The following is an 18,057-nucleotide window of genomic DNA, read 5'->3' as shown; positions in this document are numbered from 1 at the left end:
TATTCTTGTCATCTGAGGTTCCTCACCTCTAAGATGGGAACAATGTTTTCCATCTAACCCTCAGTAATGGGCAGAAAAAGCTGCACATAGTAAAGCAGTTTGATAATCTGAAACATTATATAGCATGAGGTTATACCTTTGATTACTACTACTGCTTTCAAAATGGCTCCTGGTTTTAGCAGCAATTTTTCAGATTAAATTAGTGCAGAGTGGTGAGAAGAAATATTAAAAATATCTTGCTTTTAAGTAGGTAAGAGTGAACCCTCAGATTGCTGATAGGAGTACAATTCTTCCTCCGTTCTGTCCCTTAACTTCCCCTTCTTATGATCAAGAGTTTCTGATGGTCTACTTCTGCCTCCTCTTCCAACTACTTTTTCAGTTCATTTCCTCATCTTTCTCACCCAGATTGTAGAGTACTTCCTATTACTGGCAAAAACTAAAGAATTCCAATGGAGTAAACTTACAGTAGAAATAGTAAAGCCACACAGAAGGACTTAGAATATTTAACTTCATACACATTTTTAAATAAAACATTCAAAACACTAATAAGTAAGAGTTAAACAGTGTTGGGATTGGTAAAGTAAAAGAGCACTCGGGGCGGGAGGAGGCATTAAAAAATAAAAAAGCACTCAATATTAATCTGCGGTCTTGTGACTGCTTAACTATTATTCCTAAGCATGGAATTTGCCTAAAACTGAAAAACAGTTTAATAAAAGTTTGTGATTTCCTATGATGTTACAACTAGAAGAACTAAAAGACAGGAAGACAGCTTTACCAAGGTTGTTGCTGTTTTTAAAATGAACAATGTGTATTTGTGTATGGGATCAGAGGAATGGAGACAGGACAGAGATGGGGAAGCAATAGATTTTTAATTTAAAGAAAATCGAAGAAAAATAACACTGTGAAAGGAATGAAAGTGCATTTAGTGACATTGCAGCTTCAATAAAATGAGAAAAAAGAAAAATAACAAGTAGAGTTTCTAGTCAAGGGTTATAAGGTTCATAGCTTTGGAAATGGAGAAGAAACCAAATTACTTTCCAATATTGCTTCTCCTAAAATGAAAATCTGACAGCTGCAGTCTCTTTCTTATGAATAAGACAAGGGTCATGCCTTACATAACAGCTGCCTAGGACAAAATTTCTATTTTTAGGAAAGCTAGCTTTATACTGTTAACCAAAGGTTTCCAAAGTTGCATTCAAATATAAATGGGTTAAATCAGCTAATATGTTTTACATCTAATAATGACATTCCTACCTTGGACCTAGTTGTGCTCCAACACAGAGGACATCTATGGTTGAACAAACTAGAAGAAAACTTATGACCAAGGCAAGATCATAAGTATTACAGTAAAGGTAAGAAAGAAGTACAGCTGATAAAGAAATGATTGGCTGGGTGCAGTGGCTCACACCTGTAATCCTAGCACTTTGGGAAGCTGAGGCAGAAGGATCATCAGAGGTCAAGAGACCAGCTTGATCTACATAGTGAAACCCCATTTCTACTAAAATACAAAAATTAGCTGTGCATGGTGGTGAGCACCTGTAATCCCAGCTACTCAGGAAGCTGAGGCAGGAGAATTGCTTGAACCCAGGAGACAGAACTTGCAGTAAGCCAAGATCACACCACTGCACTCCAGCCTGGGGGACAGAGCAAGACAACCACTCAAAAAAAAAAAAAAAAAAAAAAAAGAATGATGGAATTTTAGAGCTAGAAATATTAAATATTGCATACTATCAGGAGAAACAGGAACATACTTCAGGCTCTTAAAGAGAAGTGAAAACTAGGAGTAGCAAAATTAAGAATACCTTTGGATTATTTTAGAGAGTAAAATATATGCCTTTTGAAACAATGGTGTGTGATTGGAAACCCAGAAGAAACAAGGAATTTAAAAGTCTTCCATACACTGAAAGGTAGAGAATTAAAATTTGTAGCAAAATAATTAAAATAAAATAAAATAAAATTTATAGCTATCAATGCAGACCAAAATAGTGATGATATCCTGCATAAAAGCCAGCTCTACCATCTCAGGAAGTAATAAAGGAAATCAGTTTATATTTTATATGTATAGGAAAAGCAAGAACATTGCCAGTCAAGCTCAATATATTCTAAGAAAACACACGAATTTAGCTTCTGATGAAAGACATACTGATTCTGACTTTCTGCACTGCATTCCAGAGCAATGCATAACATCATTTTCTAAAGCTGTTAAAAGTTAGCTCAACATGGATCGCAGTTTGATTTGGATAAATCCAGACTCCTTCAGCAATCATGTATCGATTATAATCACTTGGTTAAGTGTGCCATACAAATGGTGTTGAAAGTAGCAAGTTCAATATACATATAGGCAAGTTTAGTATATGTGCTGCCGAAGCGAGCACTACATATGGGCAGCTTTAGAAGCTATGTGCAATAAAATAGTACTCCAATACATGTAGACAGCTACATCAAAATAAACTATGCTGGGACTTAACTGTGAGGCTAACTAGGCAAGGGGCATGAATGAACTCTATAATCATGGCTAGGTAGTATATACAGTGGAAATATACTTTCCTTAACTGTTTTAGTCATTCATGCCTTTATAACTTCTTGTATATGCTTAACACTAGATCCAGGGAAATTGAAAACCTATAATGTATAAGGATTTGATACTTGTTTATTTATCAGTGATAAAATATCTTTTGGGTACGAAAATCAAGTTTCCCTACAGTTCTCAACACAAAGTGGCCTTCATCTGTTTACATTCTAATTATAATTTAATATTAAGATTTGCTCTCTGGACCCCAGTGATTGAACTATATGACTTCTCAGGTGTCTTGCATTGCTATGAGAGGCCACTACTATATTAACTTATTCTGAAATTCTCTTGTCTCAAATTTCTATAAAAGATCAAAACTCACAGTTGTATTAAATCTAGATAAAAAAGATTTCCATGCATCAAGGTGTGAAATTGAAGGTAATAACTATATATTTATTGAAGGTTGCATACAGCCACTGATTTAGTTGGCACATGCAAAGGAAATGCCGTGCCCACTGTCAGTGGAAGTTTCATGCAATAAAGTCTTACCTATGTCCCAGATAAAGTCAATATAATTTGTTTTAAAAATTAGTTCAGGGTTATTTTCACACATGCTATTGTGAAATGATCAGTAGGAGTCCACTGTAATGTTAGAAAGTAGGTTAGTCATATGAATTAAATCAGCAGCTTATTTACACAAGGGTATGCATTCAATTAAATACGTATTGAGGTTATGTTTTAAGTAAATTACTTATGGATCTCATCTAGTTGAAGTTCTAAATTTAATAAATGAAATTACATTATCAACATGCAGACTGAATAACAAAGATGTTGGACATTTATTTAAGATGTAAACATGTTGCAATAATTTGCCTCCAGCTATCTATGCCTTTTCCAATAGCCTCACTTTCTGATAAGAATGTATTTCAATTATGTTTATGACCTGGTCTATTTGGTACTTTGTAGATGAATTGGAAGCAAGAGGTAGGTGAGACTGACAAGCACAAGAAAAAAAAAAAAAAGAAATTTCAACAATGGCTCAAGAGCCATTAGAAATGGAATTTTAGGCTGGGTAGAGTGGCTCATGCTTATAATTTTTGTACTTTAGGAGACTGAAGCAGGAGGATCACTTGAGGCCAGGAGTTTGAGATCAGCCTGGGCAACATAGCAAGACTCTGTCACTCCAAAAAAAAAAAGAAAAAGGAAACGGAATATCAAGGGGCAACATGATATTTTGTAGGATTCTGCAATACACAGGAGTTATTCCCTTATTAAAGTTGGTGAGTTTGTAGCATATTATGCACTGATTGGGCTAACTAGGAGGTCATGTATCAGTGAATTCAATGATCATACTATGAACAAATGCAGATTTAAAACCCAATTAGAGTGTTAAAGGTGATCATTACAGCAAAACATAATAGAGGGGTAGAAATAATGTTAGATGACCAGTTTTATGAGAAAATGTCATTTCAAACAAATTTATTTCCTTGCTTCATGAGAAAGAGCATTCTAAAAGCAGTGTAGCCAGCATACAATCACAATGCTGCAGAACATTGAATAAGCTTTTTAAAAAAATCACAGGGCAGAGAATGAGATGGTAAATTGCTAAAATTGGGAAAGAGAGTCCAACAAAATAGGAATCCAATTTGGTTCCCACAGTGGGGTGATCAGTTTAGGAAGTCCATTCATGATGTTAATTACAACAATGGAATGGAAACATTTCAGTTGATACTAGATATTTTCATATACTTGTTTTGGTAAACTGCAGCAAGTATCACAAATCCCAATAGTCCCCAAAATTAACATTGATGTTTCAAGTTTAGATTGTTAAGAAACCTATTGAGAGACAGATAAATTTGAATTACTGCATACGTTACCATGGATTATTTTGAAGATAATCTGCTATTTATTTTTAAAATATTTCTGAGGGTAGTTTTTATTCTTCAAGTTTACTATGTCATAGGTGGTGATTCAAATAAAAATAAAAGTGACACTTAGATTTTTCAGGCATTCAATAAGTGTAGACTCGAAGAATGAATAGATGAGTGGATGCATAAAGAGCCATAAAGCTTTATCCATTAAATCTGGTGAAGAAATAATTTCTAGTGGGAGCTAAGGCCTAAAATCTAAAACATAATCTCGCAAGGGTGTATTCCTGATAGTATAATACTAGTAAATATCTCATTGAAGCAGCTGAAGCAATAAACAATCACTTATTTATATACTTATATGTATAAGAAACCTTAGGCTCACAAAAATATACATGTTTTAAAACAGAAATCTAAGGCACACAAAATACTAAAACAAGTCAATGAATTACCCTATTTTACATTTCAACAAGCAGAAATCTACTTGTACACGATGGTCTATCAATGGACATTTTTGTTATTTACAATCCCTTCATATTCCTTTACTTGGATTAGTCAAAAGCTCAAATCAGATACTTTGCACCATATATTATTTTAATAAGTTACAATGAGTTTTTCTTTAGAAAGCCTGCTGGAACTGTTTGCTTTTGCACCAAAATTGTAAGTGTTAGCGGTTGTGGTCTTCCTATGGCATTTCCAAGGGAGAAGCACCATTAGGTTTTCCATACTCCCCAGGAATCTGACACTTTGAATGTTATAGCACCTCTGCATTTTAACAGAATCAAGTATTTCATTGAAAGTTCTCCTTGTTCTAAACATGTTGTTTGGGTAATCCTTTTTGTTTTGCAATAAAATGAGTCAACAAAGTAATAGGAAAAAAAATGGGAAGACTAAAATAAATGTAATGCCTGTTTTCCTGTTACCTAGGTCATAGGCAATTATCAGAAAAGACGAGTTATCATTTTCCCAAATCTAATATGCTAAGATAAACAAATGAATTAGCTTTTAATGGACAAAGCCATGTTTATAGTACCATTCCTCTTGTTTGACTTGGGGTTGGGAAGGCATGTGATGATAGTAGGGAATTGGTTTTCAATATATTTCAACAAGATTTTCTTTTCCTAATACTATATTAGACTTCAGTACAAATATCTGTCTACTTAATTTTTGTATTTTATCACCTTGAGATATTAGAAGCATTTGACTCTTTTGAAACTTATCCTGTCCCATCATCTCCTTTTGGAAATACCTCTAATGGATTATAATGAGAAAGGTACGATGAAACTAAACTGAAGTTGTTCAACAAGTCAGAAGAGACCACTCTTACCTAGTTCCAAAGAAAATGTTAATCAATATTGGTGATATGCTTCCTAATTCCATAATTAACAACTTCTCATTATCTAAGTATTTTATATACTGCGACTTGCTAACATTTGAATGTGAAAGGACACAGTAAAAGAACACAAACCATATACATGATTAGAATACATACTGCAATTAACAAGATGGAACTCTACACAGCAAGGATAAATGATTTCTCTTGTATGCAAATATGCACAAACAATAGACAATAGGATTCTTATACTATATTATTTCAAGTTACTTTTAAAAATAGAAAGTGCTTTTAAAATATCTATTTACAATTTATGAACAGCCTCCAACCATTACTAACAACAATGATTTATTTTACACAGGAGAAATATTTTAAGAGAGAAAACATTTCATAAGTTTATTTCAAAAGAATATGCCAATTTTCTAGCAATGATTGGAAGATGTTGGAACAATGGCACCATGAAATAATAATTCAGCTTATTTTTAACTGTGTGGATGTGGTTAAGCACCAGAAGCTGTGTAGAGTTAACACTGTGTGTCTTGATTTTATATCATAAACATGAACCTGTTAAAATCCTCTAAAAATGACTCTTGTTTCATAGTAAACTGACTTAATTGAAAGCACCAAACTGAGTGATTCTACCAAGGTTAATGCCTAACCAAAACATTTCTTTATGTATTTAAAACTATAAAACTTTTATTTTTGCTTAAAATGTGCACCTTCTACCAATTGTCAAAATATAGTCACAGTTAAGAATACCCACCCCGTTTGTTATTATTATTATTATTTTTTTTTACCTCAGACTTGAAATGGGTGAGATGAAGATATAGTAAACGACAACATGACTTTCTTAAAACAGCACCTTGAAAAAATACACTGCACGAGCAAAGGCATTAAGAGGGGGAGAAAAGCCTTCAGACCCAATGGTTATAGGGCCCCGCAACGTGTGTGAGAGCATAAGGGGACACGGTGACAACATTGTCATGAGTTAATGTTAATGCTTTATGAGAAGGAATTTGGTTTAATTCGTTTGCTTCAGAGGACAGTTCCGGACCTTCATTAGCTGCCTGGTCTTTTTGCTCTGAGGCCTTCATTTTCTTATTCTTAGCTTCTTTTGCCTCAAACTTAATCTTGTTTAGTTCAAAACCATGTTGGGGCTTATTTAGGTTTTTGTGCTGGTAAAAGACAAGGGAGAGGCGGGTTGGATGATTACGGTTGGGGTGCTCAACAGGAGTGGTAGCGTGCAGCTCTCGCCGGGCACACTCAATCAAAACCGAGCCGTGGGCAGGTGCGATGGCCACCCCACCAATATTTGCATCCAAAAAGATGTGCTCACTGTCTGACCAGTACTCATCAATGTGGGGCAATTTCTCCTCAGCAGGTGACAAGGGGTCATCAGATAAGGGCTCATCTGATAGAGGCTCATCTGCTTCAGAATGCTGCTCATCTTCTTCCATTGGAGAAGAGGCAAGGTCTTGGGGAGAGGTGAGGAAGGAGGGCTGCTCGTTTGGCTGATGAGACGTTAGCGGCTCAGTCACACCAGTGGGAGGCTCAGAATTAATAAGGGGTTCTGTCACAGGAGCAGACAGGGTGGAGAGAGGAGCAACTTCGCCAAGCTGTGAAATGCCAGGGCCTTCTGCAGCAGCTGCATTGGAACCGCTGAGTCTTCCCAAAGGCATCGTGCAGTGGGGAGTGCTGCTTCTTTCTGAAAACACGCACGAGCCTGTTGCGTCATTCTTCGATGGAGCTGGTGCAACTGATGGAGTCTTCGGGGACCAGGAAAAGCCTGGAGATGCCTCTTTCACTGGGTGAGAAGCAGATGGCATCAGCAAATAGGCTTTAGTGTTGTCTGAACTTTTTAAGATAAAATGGGGATCGGTTTCACTTTTTACTTCAGGTTGCATGGTCTCAGTTTTACTCCCTAAACAGAGGACACCAAAAGTGAAGAAAAATACAAATTACTTTTGGTAGGTGTTGTCTTTTAAAAAGTATTTTCAAAGATAAGTACAAAGAATTATGTAAGAAAACACTGATGTTGTGTTGGTCGGGTTTGTTCTGTTCATTTCAAATCATGCACACATGAATTAAAAATTTATGTAGTTTCGTATACTTTTTCATCTAATAATTTTCCTTAAAGAAATCTTCCTTTGGGAAAGAAGCATAAATAAGTGCAAAAATCTAGCCAAAAGGATGGATACTTATTGTTTGAAATAGTAAAATATTAGAATTGACCTAATTAGGTGTGAAGTAAATAATACAACTATATGTTGTAATATTGTGCAGGTATTATAATACAATGACATACAGCAATATACAACTATTCAAAGAGATATTTAGATACATTTAAGACACTGTATGACCCTTTATTTTAAAAAGTAAAAATAAGTAATAGTTTATAAATATTTCTAGGTAACAAAAGCATCGGAACTGGCAAAGGCCAAGATTAGGCAGAGGGAAGTCAGGCAAAACGTAGTTGAACATAAAACTTCATGACCCTAGGGCCGGGCGCGGTGGCTCAAGCCTGTAATCCCAGCACTGTGGGAGGCCGAGGCGGGTGGATCACGAGGTCAAGAGATCGAGACCATCCTGGCCAACATGGTGAAACCCCGTCTCTACTAAAAATACAAAAAATTAGCTGGGCATGGTGGCGTGTGCCTATAATCCCAGCGACTCAGGAGGCTGAGGCAGGAGAATTGCCTGAACCCAGGAGGCGGAGGTTGCGGTGAGCCGAGATCGCGCCATTGCACTCCAGCCTGGGTAACAAGAGCGAAACTCCCCTCAAAAACTTAGTTTCCTTCTCACTAAGGAGGTAGATCATTACTCTCAAGATGTCAAGTATGTGTTATTTTGCTCTGACATATCCACAAAAATCTCACATGAAACAGAAACATTTTCCTTGGAGACATTCTCCCTATTACGAAGTTCTTCTTCTTTTATTTATTTACTTATTTTGGGATGAAGTCTCACTCTTTTTGCCCATGCTGGAGAGCAATGGCTCAATCTCCGCTCACTGCAGCCTCCGCCTCCTGAGTTCAAGCAATTCTCCTGCCTCAGCCTCCCGAGTAGCTGGGATTACAGGCGCTTGCCACCACACCCAGCTAATTTTTTGTATTTTTAGTAGAGATGGGGTTTCACCATGTTGGTCAGGCTGGTCTCGAACTCCTAACCTCAGGCAATACACTCGCCTCAGCCTCCCAAAGTGCTGAGGTTACAGGCATGAGCCACCACACCTGGCCTCTTCTTATTTTTTTGAGATGGAATCTCACTCTGTTACCAGCCTGGAGTGCAGTGGCACAATCTCGGCTCACTGCAATCTCCGCCTCCCAGGTTCAAGCGACTCCCCTGGCTCTACAGGTGCACACCACCACGTCCAGCTAATTTTTTGTATTTTAGCAGAGACGGGGTTTCACCACGTTGACCAGGATGGTCAACTCCTGACCTTGAGATCTGCCTGCCTCAGCTTCCCAAAGTGCTGGGATTACAGGCCTGAGCCTCTGTGCCTGGCCCCTGTTATAAAAAAATCTTTGGAAGTGGAAAACCAGCAAGTCTTAGGACCAAGAAAAGGTAAAGCAGCCATGTTTTAAAGTAATTAAAAATATAATAAATATTGATTAATTTCATTATTTTAAGAGACGGGGTTTTGCTATGCTGCCCGGGCTGGAGTGCAGTGGCTACTCACAGGCGAGATTCCACACTGATCAGCATGGGAGTTTTGACCTCCTCTCTTTCTGACCTGGGATGGTTCACCCCTCCTTAGGCAACCTGGTGGTCCCCCACTCCCAGGAGGTCACCATAATGATGCCAAACTTAGTGCAGACACCGGATTGGCATAGTGCACTACAGCCCAAAACTCCTAGGCTCAAATGATTCCCCCACCTCAGCCTCCCTAATAGCTGAGACTACAGGCACATGCCACCTGGAACATTGATTACTTTCAGAAGCTCTGCAGTTCTCCTCTCAGATTCTACAACCTGGAGCCACAGGAGCTCTCATTTCTAAAGATAAAGCACATATAAGACCCAGCAATGATACTTCAGGAAACCTCTGCTGTTATCAGTGGTAATATTATTATAGAAGTTAGGTTATACACAGAAGGTAAATGATGGGAAGAAAAGACTAAATGATCGAGGGGTAGAATTACAAAAGAAAAGGATTTTATGGGCCAAGTATTGTATATATGCTTACAAATATCTGGGAATATACTATAAGAAAATAGCTGGACTGTGAGCCCTATACAACATAGGAAAACCCTGTCTCTATTTAAAAAAGAAAATAGCTAAAAGATGACCTCCAAAAATGACCTGCATTTTTTTTTTTTTTTTTTTGAGACGGAGTTTCGCTCTTGTTACCCAGGCTGGAGTGCAATGGCGCGATCTTGGCTCACCGCAACCTCCGCCTCCTGGGTTCAGGCAATTCTCCTTCCTCAGCCTCCTGAGTAGCTGGGATTACAGGCACGCACCACCATGCCCAGCTAAGTTTTTGTATTTTTAGTAGAGACGGGGTTTCACCATGTTGACCAGGATGGTCTCGATCTGTTGACCTCGTGATCCACCCGCCTTGGCCTCCCAAAGTGCTGGGATTACAGGATTGAGCCACCGCGCCCGGCCCCATGACCTGCATTTTAACCAGCATTTAGTCAGGATACTGTTGGGAAATGACAGAAGGATAAAAATGATCAATTGGCCTTTAGAACAGCATGGAACCAGATAGGTGACTCATAAAATTATCTAAGTTATCTGAAAATGGAGCTATAAGCAAGAAGGAAATCATTCTCCCCCACATTTCTCCTCAATATTTCTCTGCATTACATTTTTTTTTTTTTTTGAGATGGAGTTTTGCTCTTGTTGCCCAGGCTGGAGTGCAATGGCACTATCTCAGCTCCCTGCAACCTCTGCCTCCCAGTAGCTGGGATTAGAGGTGCCCACGACTACGCCCAGCTAATTCTTGTATTTTGAGTAGAGACGGGGTTTCACAATGTTGGCCAGGCTGGTCTTGAACTTCTGACCTCAGGTGATCCACCCGCCTCAGCCTCCCAAAGTGCTGGGATCATAGGCCTGAGTCACTTTGTCCTGTTGTATTACATTTTTTTCAGCATTATATAAATACTTGCACTGTAATTCTACTCGTGTTATAAAAAGAACCTCTCATAAATATAAAAAATTAAAGAAGGTAAGGAATATAGTATAAAGTTAATTTTAAATGTCAGTATAAATTCATGATTTTTTTTTCTTCAAAGAAATGGTTGACTTTAAATATGGGGCAGAACTATATAAGATGAGCCTGAAACAACTTGTTATAGAAGTTAGGAAAACTATCAAAGACAACTGGAGTTGTGACAAAAGAAATGAGAAGCCGGCTGGGCGTGGTGGCTCACACCTGTAATCCCAGCACTTTGGGAGGCTGAAGCCGGTGGATCACGTGAGGTTAGGAGTTCAAGACCTGACTGGCCAACATGGTGAAACTCTGTCTCAACTGAAAATACAAAAATTAGCCAGATGTGGTGGTAAGCGCCTGTAACCCCAGCTACTCGGGAGGCTGAGGCCTCCTGGCTTGAACCCAAGAGGCGGATATTGCAGTGACCTGAGATGGTGCCACTGTACTCCTTCCTGCCTGGGTGACAGAGTAAGATTCTATCTCAAAAAAAAAAAAAAAAAAAAAAAAAATTAGGCGAAAACCTGGGCGTGGTGACTCACAGCTGTAATCCCAGCATTTTGGGAGGCCAAGGTGGTGGATCACAGGGTCAGTTTGAGAACAACCTGGCCAACATGGTGAAACCCCATCTCTACTAAAAATACAAAAATTAGCCAGGTGTGGCAGCATATGCCTGTAGTCCCAGCTACTCGGGAGGCTAAGGCAGGAGAATTGCTTGAACCCAGGAGGCAGAGGTTGCAGTGAGCCAAGATCACACCACTGCATTCCAGCCTGGGCAACAGAGCAAGACTCTGTCACCAAAAAAAAAAAAAAAAAAAAAAAAAGGTGAAAAGCTGATAAGAGCCAGTCGTAGTGGTGTACACCTATAGTCCTAGGTAGTAGAGAGGCTCCTGTGGGAATATAATTTGATCTCAGGAGTTTGAGGCAGCAATGTGCTATGATTGTACTTGTGAATAGCCATTGTACTCGAGCCTTGGCAACACAGCAAGTCTCTGTCACTTAAAAATACCCGAAAAACTAACGAGCCTTCATAACAAATGAAGCTAGGTGTGATGGCTGATGTCTGTAATTCTACCGCTTTGGGAAGATCATTTGAGTCCAGGAGTTCAGATCAGTCTGGGAAACATGGTGAAACCCTATCTCTACAAAAAATACAATAATTAGCTAGGCACGGTGGCACACGCACTACAGTCCCAGCTTCTTGGGAGGCTGAGGTGGGAGGATTGTTTGAGCCTGGAAGGTTGAGGCTACAGTGAGCCATGACCATGCCACTGCACTGCAGCCTAGGCAACAGAGCAAGACCTTGTCTAAACAAACAAACACAACAACCCACAGTCCACAATACCACTGTTAAAGTGGTGCTTAGTTCTATTAGTTTACTGATTACTTAAACTGATGGTAAAGGTGATCAAGGAAGGCATCCATGAAGTCATGTCCATTATCTATGCCAAGAACAATGTGTAGGGCTTCAAATTAGATGGGGCAATTCATAGGAACAACAATAAGAATATGTTAAAATAAAAAATAAAAGGCCAGGCGTGGTGGCTCACGCCTATAATCCAAGCACTTTGGAGGCCAAGGTGGGTGGATCACCTGAGGTTGGGAGTTGAAGACCAGCCTGACCAACATGGTGAAACCCCATCTATAAAATAATAAATAAATAAAAATAAAAAATAAATTAAAATAAGCTGGGCACAGTGGTGTGTGCCTGTAATTCCAGCTACTCCAGAGGAGGCTGAGGTGGGATGATAGCTTAAGCCCAGGTGTGCCAAGCCAGCCTGGGCAACAAAGTGAGACCCCTCCTCATGCCAAAAAAAGAATATACTAAAATATAAAAAAGGATAAGTAGAAAAAATTACAAAGAAACACTGATGGGGCACTTTTTTGTTGACTTTTGGTTCTGGCATATGTAAAAATATATTCAGTGCCTTAGTTTTAACTCTAAACAAACTATAATAATACATCTGCTTTAAATATTTTCTTTTCATAATGCCTCGTGCCTACAAAGATAAATAAGATGGCTACAAAGATAAATAATGTGCAAGGGAAAGAAAGTCCAAACACCGTATCAATCACAGTTGTGCGGAGACTAGCAAGTTCCACAGGGCTCACCTAAGGTTGGCAGTGATGAAGCCTTACTGTTGTTTGTTATTGTTGAGTTATTCTTCCGCTTGATTCGGGGAATAGGTTTCTTCTCCACTGCCCTTATCTTATGTGCAAGAACCTCGGTCATCATCGCAGCCCTCTTCTTCCCAGAACGGGGAACAGGCTGAGTGAAACAAGTTCTTTTTTTGCGGCGGGGTGCCAGGACCTCAATGGCCCCAGATTTGATCTTGGCTTCCATTCCTTCCTTGGAGCCAAACTCATCTGTGTCTGAAAGTTTATAAAGAGGTAGGACATGGAGCTGCTCATCTTGAGGAATAACACCCAAAGACCGGTTATCTTCTCTAGTTAAAGTACAAACCTGATAGGGAGAAAAACATGAAACGGGAAAGATATATGGGTCGTGCACATTCATTGTGGCTAATTCCTATCTTCATTTTCTTGCATTTGGGAAAGAGATTTATATTCCCATTTTACTTTCAATTGGTTGACGATGGTATATTATTATTTTATATCAAGCCACCCAACTCTGTCCAATCATAGTAACTTCCCAGTTGTTTGTAAGCAGGCCAGAGTAATATTTAGTTGATTTTCTAAGTAAATTATTACAAATTTTTTAAATTTTATATTGATAAATATTCTGTTTCTGTTCCATTATTGCTCTATTCCAATAAGGAGCCATATCAATAAATATCAATAAATTTGCCTTTCTATGGATATGAAATATTAATAGTGTATAGCCAAAATTTTTAAATCTTAAATGCACCTATTTTAGCTCTCCTCTTTACTTTAAAAGTTATATTTATTATAGATAAATGAAAATATAGAACTATAGATACTATAGTGATTCCTGACTTTGGATACCTAATATTAATATATTCTGCTTTTAAAACTAGTATTTTAGTTGTAATTAATTTTCCTTTTTTTTTTTTTTTTTTTGGATACAGAGTTTGACTCTGTTTCCCAGGGTGCAGTGGTGTGATCTGGGCTCACTGCAACAATCACCTCCTGGGTTCAAGCGATTCTCCTGCCTCAGCCTCCAGAATAGCTGGGATTACAGGCATGTGACGCCGCACCCAGCTAATTTTTGTATTTTTAGCAGAGACAGGGTCTCACCATGTTGGCCAGGCTGGTCTTGAACGCCTGATCTCAAGTGATCCGCCTGTCTCAGCCTCCCAAAGTGCTGGGATTACAGGTGTGAGCCACTGGGCCCGGCCAAATTAATTTTCAAATATTAAAAACCCACCAGAAACCTATCAAATGTTTTCTTTATTTCATATTAAAAACATATATCAAAGAGATATAAACTCTTTCAATGATAGCAAAGACTGGAGATTAATGAAATAAACAGATTTTTTCTTTTTTCTTTTTTTTTTTTTTTGAGACTGAGTCTTGTTCTGTTACCAGGCACCAGGCTGGAGTGCAGTGGCGCAATCTCGGCTCACTGCAATCTCCAACTCCTGAGTTCAAGCAACTCTCCTGCCTCAGCCTCCCGAGTAGCTGGGACTACAGGTGCATGCCACCACGTCCAGCTAATTTTTGTACTTTTTAGTAGAGACGCGTTTTCACCATGTTGGCCAGGATGGTCTTGCTGTCTTGACCTCATGATCCACCTGCCTTGGCCTCCGAAAGTGCTGAGGTTACAGACATGAGCCGCTGCGCCTGGCATAGATTTGATGTTCATAGCATTTTTGGATTCATGATAGAACTTGATAGATACCAATGGTAATGCAAAGTTAAAGAGCTAAAGGTTAAAAAAAATTCAGTTTTTTTCCCAATATCTGAAGTCACATTTTTCAAAAAATCCTAAAATGTAAATATACGTTTCAGCCTCAAACTCCTGGGTTTGAGTGATTCTCTTGCCTCAGTCTTCTGAGTAGCTGGGAATACAGGTGAGTGCCATCATGCCTAGCTAATTTTTAAATTTATTTATTTATTTTTTTTGGTAGAGACAGGTTCTCAGAAAGCTGCCTAAGCTACATTAAAGATTCTGGGCTCAAGCAATCCTTCCACTTTACTGTCCCAAAGTGCTGGAATTATAGGCATGAGCCATGGTGCCTGGCCAAAACCTGAAATAATAAATTGTCAGGGTGGTAATCTGTTCATAATTTAAAATAGTCATGTGGCCGGGTGCAGTAGCTCACGCCTGTAATCCCACCACTTTGGGAGGCTGAGGACGGCAGATCACTTGAGGTCAGGAGTTCAAGACCAGCCTGGCCAACATGGAGAAACCCCATTTCTACTAAAAATACAAAAATTAGCCTGCTGCAGTGGTGTATGCCTGTAATACCAACTACCTGGGGGGCGCTGAGGCAGGAGAATCGTGTGAACCTGGGAGGCAGATGTTGCAGTGAGCCAAGATTGCACCATTGCACTCCAGCCTGGGCAAAAAAAGCGAAACTCCAGCTACAAAAAAAAAAAAAAGGCATGTTGAAAATCAGAATCTCACATCAATAAATGTTGACTGGAACCAATTTAATTGGCCACAGAGAGACTAAGAAGGAAATAAGGAGCTGATGTGAGGAGTATAATTAGAAAGGATAGTTACCGTAGGAGCAGAAAGTAAACCAATAAAGAAAAGGAAAAAGAAAAAAAAAAAAAAAAAAAAAGAAAGTATGGTAAATCAGGGTCAAAGGAGAGGTGGTAGGAGAATTTCAAGAATTCTCATCATTTTTGAAGATGGGGGAATTTGGAGTGATGTCAAGTTCCCAATAAGACTCTCATCTTGTGAGTAATCAGAGCAGTGGAAGTCAAAGAACACAGAGAAGAGAAACTGAAACTTAGTCTGACTGTGAACGGACTCCAGCCTAATCACAGATATTCTGTAATGCAAGTAAAATGTCCTGGCCAAGTGATGGTGATGAACCACCACCTGGCTAGTATTCACCAGGCTGGATTTACATAACTTCAACACTTGGAAATAACATTGGCTTCAAAGACTGTACAAAACATTTTTGTATACAGGAATGACATGCAAAAAAAAGGTTATTTTGGCTTAATCTATCACCAATATACTTTTTTTTTTTTTTTTTAATGCAGCAGTGCTGGATAGTTCCCTGTCTCTGGTACCCTATCCAGCGGTGGGGAGGGGTGTGTGTGTGTGACAGATTTTCACCAAAAGCCCACAAGGATTTCTATGTAGTGAGAGGTGTAGTAGGAAGGTGAAGCATAAGGGATGGTGGCAAGAATGATGAGGTGACCTGCTTGAGTCTGTATGATCAAGGAGGGGCTCTGCAGGGCTGACCAGGGAGGCGGCGCCAGGCCGGGAGGTCTCCCAGTGCCGCAGAGAGTGGTGGTTTCACATCTCGCTTCCTTCCACCCCTCAGGGACGAGTATTTCCGCATGAAGCTGCAGTGGAAATCTGTGAGCCCTGAGCAGGAGCAGAGAAACTCACTCCTGCACGGATATCACAGCCTCATCGGTCGGTGTCAGGGGTGGCACTCAGGGTGGATGGGAGCAGGGAACAGCAGGAGGGCCTCGGGCACCGATGCGAGGGGGAAGTACAGGGAGCCCCCTGCCTCCCAAGACCAGGGAGCAGGCACCTGGGAGGGAAGCTGCAGGGACTGTGGGAGAGTGGCCCCAGCGAGCAAGGCTCGTGAAGGGACGGGGAAAAAGAGGACCTGGCTGCCTTGGGCCCAGTCTCAGCTCTGTCAATGATGCCTCATGATCTTGGCAAGTGACTTTGCTTCCCTGGGCTACAGTTTCCCCCACTGTGGGAGGATATAGCCAGCTGGTGAGCGGGAGGCCTGGCGCCTCAAAGCAGGAGCATCAGTGATGGTTTCTAGAACCATCAGTGATAGCCACCTCTGTGAACTTGATGGACAAATGCCTTTTCCAGTGAACCATGGCGCCAGTTCAGAGGACACCCTGCTGCAGGATGCTGCCAGGTCTGCAGAGAATTCACCGAGCGTGAGCAAGGAGAGGTCTGTTTCTCTGCCGTGGCTCTCTGCAAGGCAGCCTAATGCTTTGTGGGAGGGACTTTGCTGTTTTCACTTCTTCCCTTCAATGTGAAAATATATACCTCCCCATGCAGTCTAAAATGCTTTAGTACTTGTGAAACACAGCTGTCCTCCTTCCATCCTGCAGACATGCCTTCCCCTCAGCCACACCCAAGCACAAGCAGAGAGTGCACAGCTGTCCACTGGGCCAGTGTGGTGTGAGCTTCAGATGGCGAAGCATTCTCCCTAGTGTATGTCTTGTACCCTATATCTAATGCTTTCAATGGCTACTTTGGTTTCTGTTCATAAGTTAAGACCTTGGATGTGGTTTGTTTGTCCTTAAAAGGAATAAAACTTTTCTGCTGATAAGAGATAGCCACAAAAAAAAAAAGACCAAGCAAGGAAGAAAGACTGCCTGTTGAAAGATCTGATCATATATTTTTGATCACACTGTAAGAGGCTTTAGCTAAATCCTGAAAAAAAAATTTTTTTAATTGTATATTTTAAAGAGATGGGGTCTTGTCGCCCAGGCTGGTCTAGAACTCCCAGGCTCAAGCAATTCTCCTGTCTTGGCCTCCTAAGTAGGTGGGATAACAGGCCTGAGCCAACATACTCATCCTGCAGTCAAGACAATGAAGATTTCAAAATGATCTGGCAAGCCTAAAAAACTGGTGCAACAGAAATACAAAAGCAGGCCGGGCGCGGTGGCTCAAGCCTGTAATCCCAGCACTTTGGGAGGCCGAGGCGGGTGGATCACGAGGTCAAGAGATCGAGACCATCTTGGTCAACATGGTGAAATCCCGTCTCTACTAAAAATACAAAAACATTAGCTGGGCATGGTGGCGCGTGCCTGTAATCCCAGCTACTCAGGAGGCTGAGGCAGGAGAATTGCCTGAACCCAGGAGGCGGAGGTTGCGGTGAGCCAAGATCGTGCCATTGCACTCCAGCCTGGGTAGAATGAGTGAAACTCCGTCTCAATTAAAAAAAAAAAAAAAAAAAAAAAAAGAAATACAAAACCAATTGCTCTCTATTTATCTCTGCTTTACTAGATGACAGGAAAACAATTAGATGAAGCAAGCAGACAAAAAGACTATTGGACGATTTTCCACTGGGTATTCTGCCTAATTTACATATCTCTTGATTGACTTCAGG

At 40.0% G+C, this 18,057-nt stretch overlaps 1 protein-coding gene across 1 annotated transcript in view; it reads right to left on the bottom strand.

Moving 5' to 3' along the window:
- Positions 1 to 3,967: 3,967 nt before the first annotated feature.
- The window catches only part of TET1 (tet methylcytosine dioxygenase 1), a 129,180-nt gene continuing 115,090 nt past the window's right edge, over positions 3,968 to 18,057 (bottom strand). Inside the window, exons 10-11 of the mRNA XM_032256155.1 lie at positions 12,977 to 13,394; positions 3,968 to 7,634 (exon numbers count right to left, since the gene is read on the bottom strand). Coding sequence (XP_032112046.1) covers positions 6,628 to 7,634; positions 12,977 to 13,394 — 1,425 coding nt within the window. The 3' untranslated portion in view covers positions 3,968 to 6,627. The remainder of the gene's footprint in view (positions 7,635 to 12,976; positions 13,395 to 18,057) is intronic.

Source organism: Sapajus apella, unplaced genomic scaffold (genome assembly GCF_009761245.1).
Source record: "Sapajus apella isolate SASKATOON/1434 unplaced genomic scaffold, GSC_monkey_1.0 scaffold94, whole genome shotgun sequence".
Classification (NCBI taxonomy): Eukaryota; Metazoa; Chordata; class Mammalia; order Primates; family Cebidae; genus Sapajus; species Sapajus apella.
Note: the sequence above shows the minus strand (reverse complement) of the source record. Positions and strands in the feature narration are given on the sequence as shown.